Source organism: Perissodus microlepis, chromosome 5, assembly GCF_051167445.1.
Source record: "Perissodus microlepis isolate ML-2025 ecotype Zambia chromosome 5, ASM5116744v1, whole genome shotgun sequence".
Lineage (NCBI taxonomy): Eukaryota > Metazoa > Chordata > Actinopteri > Cichliformes > Cichlidae > Perissodus > Perissodus microlepis.
In genome coordinates this window covers 18709963-18718455 of record NC_140465.1, presented here as the reverse complement: position 1 = coordinate 18718455, position 8493 = coordinate 18709963, and the positions used below count along the sequence as shown (strand labels likewise).

At 42.0% G+C, this 8493-nt stretch overlaps 1 protein-coding gene across 3 annotated transcripts; it reads right to left on the bottom strand.

Moving 5' to 3' along the window:
- Positions 1-415: 415 nt before the first annotated feature.
- fbxo42 (F-box protein 42) lies at positions 416-7431 on the bottom strand. Of its 3 annotated transcripts, XM_084928490.1 has the most exons (11): positions 7230-7431; positions 6043-6325; positions 5804-5920; positions 5096-5230; positions 3944-4097; positions 3728-3838; positions 3288-3384; positions 3069-3125; positions 2870-2986; positions 1025-2055; positions 416-721 (listed from the first exon to the last, which is right to left on the bottom strand). In XM_084928490.1, the coding sequence occupies exons 2-11, from the start codon at positions 6317-6319 to the stop codon at positions 640-642; spliced, it is 2178 nt and encodes a 725-aa protein (XP_084784616.1). In that variant the 5' UTR covers positions 6320-6325; positions 7230-7431; the 3' UTR covers positions 416-639. The 3 variants fall into 3 exon arrangements, with proteins under 3 accessions (XP_084784616.1, XP_084784613.1, XP_084784615.1); XM_084928487.1 differs by having other exon boundaries at positions 713-2055; positions 7230-7430; XM_084928489.1 differs by lacking the exon at positions 7230-7431 and adding an exon at positions 7016-7223 and having other exon boundaries at positions 713-2055.
- Positions 7432-8493: the final 1062 nt, after the last annotated feature.

Sequence of the window (8493 nt, the reverse complement as noted above, 5' to 3'; positions counted from 1 at the left end):
TAGCGAGTCCATGCAAACTTGTGCCTCTTCTTGGGAGTGATGCTCGGTGTGGTCGTATGCTGCTGTAGACCATCTGCTTTAAGGTTTGTGCATTCATCACGTGTAATCAGTGGCTATTTGAATTACTGTTGCCTGCCTATCAATAGAGGAAATAAAAGTTAAAGATTCTAATTTTGACTCGACTTCTAATTAAAGTGAAGAAGTATTTAACTATTAGAAAAAAAAAAAAAATTAAACTTCACATTAATGGTTTCAGCTGTTTCCTTAGGTTTGTGTAACTTCAAAGTTTATTCTCCAGTTTGATGACAACTGCTGAAATGATCGAAAGCTTCAACACAATTATGACTGCAAGCTGAGCTTGTTTAAGCTACAACAGCAGCAATGTTTAAAGACAAACAAGAATTTTGAGACTGTCACTGAGCAGACATGGAGGCCTTTATTGTTTAACTATATTCATAGTACAGTGCCACATCTCTCATCCACTGTAGCCCCCGTCACACACATTAGTCAACAACTTTTAACCACCATCGTGCACACACACACACACACACACACACACACACACACTCACACTGTTTTCAATGTAAACATTGCAGGCTTAAAGAGTGATACAAAAAGCAGGTAGTCAGACAGTTTCTGTCAACAGCGTCCGCTCTTCCAGACGTACTCTAAGAGTTCAGAGGATGATGACACAAAAAATAAAAATTTTCTGGTTGTTCTTCTAGGGAACAAAAAAAAAAAAAAAAAAAAGGATCAAATTTTCTCCCATCACTGTGGTCTCATACTCACACACTCACAGGATTCTCATTCAAGCAAATGGTTTTATCAAAGTGTACTTAAAGTGTTTTCTTTTGAATGCTTGCAGTAGGCAGAAGGGGGAATAGTGAATTTCTGAAGTGAAACATCTAGCAATGATTATGTTCTTTATTCATAATCCTTCCTACAGGAAAAAGGCCTTGTGTGTCAGTTCCCTTGTGTGGTCACAGGATGAACATCTTCTCAATCCCGTCTGGAGCTGCATTACCTTTTAGCGCGTACAAAGTACAAGGCGTTGGTTTTAGGGTAGTATTTCACATTCTGTTTTTTGTCCATGAGGCCCCCAAAGATGATGAGCTCTCCCCTGCCCTGTACCACAGTGTGAAGGCTGGTCTCCGGTGGTCCTGTGACTGCAGGTGGAGTCCCGTTCCCATAAACTCTCCAAGACACTACCCCGGCAGACTTGGCTCGGGACACATCGAGCACGTACATCTGCATGGGCTTGCAGTTGAGAGACTGGTACAGAGGTTTGCCTACGTTCAGGCTCTGCGGCGGATGATGACCGAGACGCCTCGCAATAGGCGGGATAGCATGTCCATCGGCTCCAGCCACCTGAGGAGGACTGGAGGAGGATGACGGAGGGGTTCCTGGAGGACCTGCTCCACCTCCAGGAGAAGGCCCCTGTGTCTGAAGGGAAGACGATGATGATGAAGAAGGTACAGATGAGGAAGATTTGTTTTTCACTGCCTCCAGCCCTCGTCGTAAGGCAGCAGGGGACACTGCACCTGGTGGGGTGCATGGGGAGCCTGAGGGAGGCGTATGCAGGCCGTTGGTGCTGGGGACCTCAGGATGGTGAGCAGCGGAGGGGGGAGACTCCCATCCATAGTCAGTGGAGGAAGGCAGGTGAGGACGAGAGGGAGGAGATGCAGCCTGGGCTGGGCTGGTCCGCGGGGAAGGGGAGGATCCATTTATTAAGGGAGGAAGAGGAGGGCTTTCTGGGCCTTGTGAAGGAGATGGCTGCTGAGAGGAGGACGGGCTCCCGTCTCTGGCACCACCTCTCGCTGAAGGCCGAGGTCTCAGAGTGCCCCATCGGCCATTTACACACGGAGCCTCTTCAACAGCTCCCAGAACAACACCGGCAGCACCGCTCCGAACGGGAGACTGAGAGCGCAGGGAAGGAGGTTCAGGGCCCAGAGGGGCAGGCGTGGCACTTATGGGGGAGGGCCGAGAGTTAAGACTTGGGCTTAGCGGTGCCCGCCCAGATGGAGCCTGTGAGAAGACCACCACACACTGGCCCACCTTGTGTGTAAAAAAGAACAAGTTGGGAAGAAGAAGCATTAGTGAACACGGTTTACAAGTATTCACAAAACTCAGGAGTGTACTATAAAGAGACATACTGGGTTAAGGAGGTATTTTGAAGGTAAAGTCAAAGAGTGACTTTATGTTTTTTGTTTTTAACCTGGTCACAACAGTACCTTAAGATGAAGGCAGAACTGACCAGGGAAGGTTTGTTTTATTTTAGAGTTTTCAAAAAAAAAAAAAAAAAAAAAAAAAATCAGTTTCAAATGTCTCAACCTTAACCAATTACTTACAAGGTAACATGTTCCAAGTGCCATATAGATTATCTTAAACATACACCGATCAGAGGTATAACATTATGACCACCTGCCTAATACTGTGTTGGTCCCACTTTTGCCCTGACCCACCCACAGGCATGCACTCGACTACACCCATCCTTTAAGTCTTGTAAGCTGTAAGGTGGGCCACCATGTGTAGGACATGTTTGTCCAACACATTGAACAGATGCTCGATCAGATTGAGATCTGGGGAATTTGGGGAGCAAGTTAACACCTCAAATTCGCCTTTTAGCTCCTCAAACCATTCCTGACCCATTTTTTCTTTGTGGCAGGGGTGGACAGGGGTCAGCATGAACACATTGACTGGTCTGCAGCTATACAGCCCCATGCGCAAAAACTGTGATTCTCTGTGTATCCTAACAACTTTGTCAGAACCTGCATCAGTGACCATAATATTATGCAGTGTATGTTATACATGCAACCTACGTGCTTTGTAACACACACCTTTAATTGATGGCTAAGTCACACACACTCACCCTACATGCTGGGTGACACCACAGCTCTGGGGCTCCATGGTCCTCGTTTTCCACCTGCAGCTGCTGCCACCTCCAAGGTAATGCATCCATGTGGAGAAGCCAGGCATCTTTAAGAAGCTATGATTAGGGAAAAAAAACAAATCAGTTCTCATGTTTCAAGGACCTGTTTTAAAACTGGAAAGAAAGAATAAAAACTTACTGCATTCGGACCACCACATCCTCCCAAGATGAGCAGCGTCTGATCGTCTATCACAATCTAATGAATAAACATTTGAAGAGCATCATTTATTTCACATATAAAACATAGATGGACTTTTCTGGCACCTTTAGTAAATGCACAAAGAGACAAGTCAAAGTCAAAACTTCCACAGGGCTGTTAAAATGATTATGCATCCCTGTTTAAATACTGAAGCCTTACTTGTGACTGGCCGCCTCGTGGGTGTGGTGATGGTCCAGATATGGGCGGTTTGGACCAGGACCACTGCTCCAGGTCGAGAACCCACACTTCATTACTCCTGTCATAACCAAAAGAGGACCAGTGGAAATTTTCATTCAGTAATACATCCCTGTTCATAACATCTAAATCTAAAAGGATTAGTAATCTACATTGAAATATAATTCCTGAGAGTCGAGTGTGGGAAGATTTACTGTACTTGGGAACAGTGATTACTGCCGTCTAAGATCACAGTCTGTACAACACATTGTTTCAGATCTAATTTAATTTGTTTCACATGTGTTAACCAACCAAGCGAAGCCTTTGCAATGGCAACCTATTAACACCACTGTAGTTTAAATAAGCAAAAATTTAGACTAGTCTTTCTAATTTCATGCAGTCAATTACAAATAAAACCTTCTTACATCTGACGTGCTCCTAAAGATCCCCCGAACACTATCATGTTGTTTCCTATTACAGATGAAGAATGGCCTGCCATAGGTGGAGGTCCATGTGTCGTTACTATACAGTTCCACCTGAGACAGAGGAAAAAACAAAGTATATGGAAAAAGAAGACAATAATAATGAAATGTTTAAACTAGTTCATATTTGGCCACCATGTGTCAGTCACTCCTTCTCACCAGTTCTTTGAAGGAGAGTAGGTGTGGATTTCATCAAAAAAACGTTCTGGTTGGTGTAGTGGATAAGGGCTGGGGCGAGTCCATCCCCCAAACAGCACTAACAGATCTTTGTGCATCACTAGAGTCGCTCCAGCTTTAGGAGATGGATAAGAGCCTGTTTAAAGGAAATAAATACAATAATTATTGGAAAATAAGTATGCCAGATTTTTAAATAAGTCATCAATTACACATACATATCAGAAACTGTTTCCTCTTTGCTTTAACTCATACATTGTATAATTAAATCTGCTATTAAGCATGTGACTATTGTTCTCTCTAGCATGTCCTGCTGAATATGGGTGACTGGTCTTCAAAGATTTTTGACAGAAAATTGTGAAAGAGTGGAGTTTGACCCAAACCGTGAGATGAGATGTTATACCTCAAGGATGTAGCATTAATTATACAATAATTACATTTAGGAAAATAAAGCATAAATATAAACAGGCAGATCTGTAACCTAAACTCATCCAAACCTCTGTGTGGTCCACCAAACAATTTACCTGGCGTCTCAACATGAAAAATCAGTTTTAAGATTAAAAACATGTTAACATAACGAGAATTATGGGAGCAGTAATTATGAGAAAATTGGCACCATGGATGGGATTAACAGTTTTGTCAAACTTTGTGCTGTAGCGGGGACACTTTAAATGACCATTAAAAACATGTTGAACTGTTTACTACACTCTAAACCAAGGCAGAACCATTATGTTGCCATAGCAATACATCAAATAGGTAGGTTGCACTTTAGAGACTGGTTGGAGAACTATCCCCGTCCTCCACCCACCCAAATCAACAGTAACCAGACAACTATGTTGGATATCTAGGTAAACCAAACTGTAACTACCCAAATGTATCTAAAAATCATAGCTTGTGTTCCCCAGGTTGAAATTCTGACCCAATCACATTTTCACCCAGATGTTGCTGACTTTTTCTCTTTATACTATCTCACTCCACTTCCTACAAGCCTTTTCTCAGAGAGCCAACTCAACCTTTCAAGGAAACTGTCCCCACACAGCTCCCCTTACATAAGAAGCTACTTGTTTCCAGAACAGTTGTAAAAAGGGGTTACAAACTCTGATTTGTGTTGTTCTTACCAGCCTGTGAAATTGTTACCTGAGGCCAAAGGGCGGATCCACTCCTTGCTGTTGAGGTCAAGTCTCCATAGGTCATTGAAGGCAGCATTGCAGCTACTCTGAGTGCAACCCCCAAACACATACATGGACTGATTTGAGTCATAATAACATGCACCTGCAACCCGCAAGAAGAGAGAATAAATACCCAGTGTGTATAGTTAAAGTCTCTGCACACAATGCTTTAAAGATAATCCTGTTCTTTATGAGATGGCACCAACAGCTTGTCTGACACTACATTTAAACCACTGTAATTAAAAGGGTTTATATTTGTATTACTCCAAGTGGCCTATTATGACAGTGACATAGCACAAATCAGCATTTTAAGATTTCAAAACAAAAATGATGAAAGAACATTTCACTTCAAATGCAGCTGGTGAAGAAAGAAAATGAAAAAAAATGAAGTTGCTAATAATCTATTTTAAGACGAGCAGTAGTCTATACGTGGATTAAATGTCTGATGCTGCTCTTTTCATGAGTCATCTACCACAGACTGAAAGCCCTTTTTAATTGCTGTACATTAAACTTATAATCTGATCCATACCTTAAATTACATCCAAACATTTAGAGGCTTCAGATCCATAAAAATGAAGTGGCATTTTATTTTGACTTGTAGGAAATAGACACACCAACCTATAAGTGGGACAAAATGCTTTTGACATGAAGCATGGTAAAAGGGTCATATACTAACTGTGTGAAAAGCGCTGAGTGATGGGAGTTCCTGGATATGGGTATGTGCGACTTTCCCACTGGATATTACCCTCCTGGACAGCTCTCAAAAATCCATGGTAACACTGATAGGCAACACCTAGTTAGCAGAGAGAGTGTTCAAGAAACAGAAGGCAGAAAAAGTGGAGAAAGCAGATTCTAAGCAAAGATAAACAAGCATCCACCTTATGATTAAATATTATGCAAACATGAGCGGCATACCTTTAATGAGACGGTACCACTGCTTACAAACGAGTGCAGCGGTCTTGTGCTCCTGGTAAGGTGAGAGGAAGGACAGAATATACTCTAGAACTTCCTCCGGCAGCTCCACCATTGTCCTCCCTTCTCCTTTGGCACCACTGTCCATGTTCCCTTCTTGACAAGAGGACCCCATCTTTGCTTCCACTTCCTCCGTTATCCCAGCAGGCTCTGAACCTTCATCCTCTGTATCCATGGCAACATGTCCTCCTCCATCTTCATTGTCAGGGGAACGGGACATTATTGTCTGTTGAGACATTGGGAGACAGGCTATTGATGCTAAGGGGACTATTTTGAATCAACTAGATTTAATTGTGCTCTATACATTCTTACTGGAATCCACATTTTACAGATGCCTGTATGATTGATTCACTCAGCCTAAACACAGAGAGGGTGAAGGCTTTAAATTGGAAGAGATCTGCTCCTAGCCAAGAAACCCAATGACACTGCAAAGCTGCAATCAGCATAAAATTAGCGCTTGACGACCTTAAGTGTGATATCCACTGTTTAGAACAGGTGGAGTCCTTTCTTTGAGTATCTGGTCTGTCCACACCAGACGTTTCAGTTATATCATTAGCTACATCTAATTAGCTGTCGTTAGCCATCACATTATAATGCAATACTGGGTAGCTAGTGCTAATTATCGCCTAAAGCTAACTCACGATATTAGGGGAAGTAACGTCATATTTCATAAGGCTAAATGAGCTTTGATTTTTGCTACAAACTGCAATTTATCCAACTAACCAACCGGCTAATGGTACCGTATTGTGACCAAGAAAAAATATTTTGTGCTAGCTTTGGCTAACGCTAGTCAACTTGTCATGAGCATCCACGCTAACGTTAGCTAACAGAAAAAGAACCTTTTGGCTAGCGGTGTCAAAGAAAAGGTGCATTTTCTCGACAACACCTCTGCTTTAAACAGCATAAAATCGCTCACTTCTTAGCTGTCTTGTCGACACGACATCCTCTCAGGTCAGCAGCTTTATCTAGTGTTACCACCCTCCTAACTGACGAGCTAGTCGAAACCTTCAGTCTTCTGCTAATAATCTTTGCTAACGCTAGCTCAACCATAGGCTATGTGTAATGTCAGTTTCCTTCTTTATTATACGCTGTCAGCTTCACTCGGTGACTACGCCAGATTTGTCTGGTACCGTTGTTTAAGACGTATTCTTTTCAGGGCTCTGAGTGTGAAGCTTTCCTCTCCTCCTCCTCCCCGTTATCAGCTCCAAAGATTCCTCTGCAGCCTCCAAACAGTCGCCATCTTCCGCTGTGAACAGCGACCTCCTCAGCAGCTCAGCGACGCTCTGGTAGCCGCTAACCGTCTGTGGTACCAGGGTGGGTCCTCAGCCCCAAACAGCCGCCCAGGGCAACACGCTGTGTGTGACCGTTGTGTGGAAGCCTTTTTCAGCCATTCAATTATTAATTACTTTTTTTTTTTTTTTTTTTTAATTAAAAGCTAAGTTGAAATTTTGAGTAATTAAGTAAGAAAATGGAGAGCCATAACTACAAAAGTCAAAAATTTAAAATGCTAACTCGAAATGTAGTCTTTAGTCTAAAAGAATGTTCAGTTGCAGAAAACCCTTTCCATACTACTGTTAAGGTTTTTATAGTTGTATATTTATGTATTTTGTATATATATGTATAGTTTATTGAAGCAAAAAACAAAACAAAAACAGAAAACAAGAACAGAAGTCTTACCAAATAAGCCTGACATTCATAACAGCAGCATTAATAAATACACAACATAATGTAAGAAGATACCCAAAATAAAGTTTGAATTAAAACATATCTGGGGGAGATTTTCCTCAAGAGAAAAATAAATATATAAATATATGAAAAGATTAGATTAGATTAGATGAAACTTTATTAATCCCCCGGGTGGGTTCCTCCGGGAAATTCAGTTTCCAGTAGCAAAGCACCGAAAGAAGTTGCATGTTACAGATACACTAAGGGGAATGAGAGTAAGGATATAAGCATAAATACACCATATATACACATATACACATATATAGATACAGAATATACAATATGGATAAATAGGATTACTCATTTGAGTGAGTATATTGCACAGTGATTATTGCACAGTTGAATATAAGAAAAAAAGACAAAACAAAAAACAAATATTGCACAGTGTAGAAAAGCACCTACAGCTCAGTTGTTCCCGCCCCCCCTTGTCCCCCTGTTTCTCCTCCCTCTCCCCTCCAGTGAGGAGTTAAACAGTTTGATGGCGTGTGGGACAAAGGAGTTTTTAAGTCTGTTGGTTTTTGACTTTGGGAGAAGCAGCCTGTCGCTGAATAGGCTCCTCTGATTGTTTACGACCGTGTGCAGAGGATGCCCGGCATTGTTCATAATGTCCATCAGTTTCTTTAAGGTCCTCTTCTCTGCCACTGTCACCAGAGTGTCCAGCTTCATGCC

What these genes read in the sequence shown, in the direction of transcription:
- fbxo42 (XM_084928490.1), bottom strand. Translation starts at nt 6,319, where the DNA reads ATGTCCCGTTCCCCTGACAATGAAGATGGAGGAGGACATGTTGCCATG. An exon ending in GTGGTACCGTCTCATTAAAG is followed by an intron (nt 5,921 to 6,042) that starts GTATGCCGCTCA and finishes TCTGCTAACTAG; the next exon opens with GTGTTGCCTATCAGTGTTAC. An exon ending in TACTTTGTACGCGCTAAAAG is followed by an intron (nt 722 to 1,024) that starts GTAATGCAGCTC and finishes TTTGTTCCCTAG; the next exon opens with AAGAACAACCAGAAAATTTT.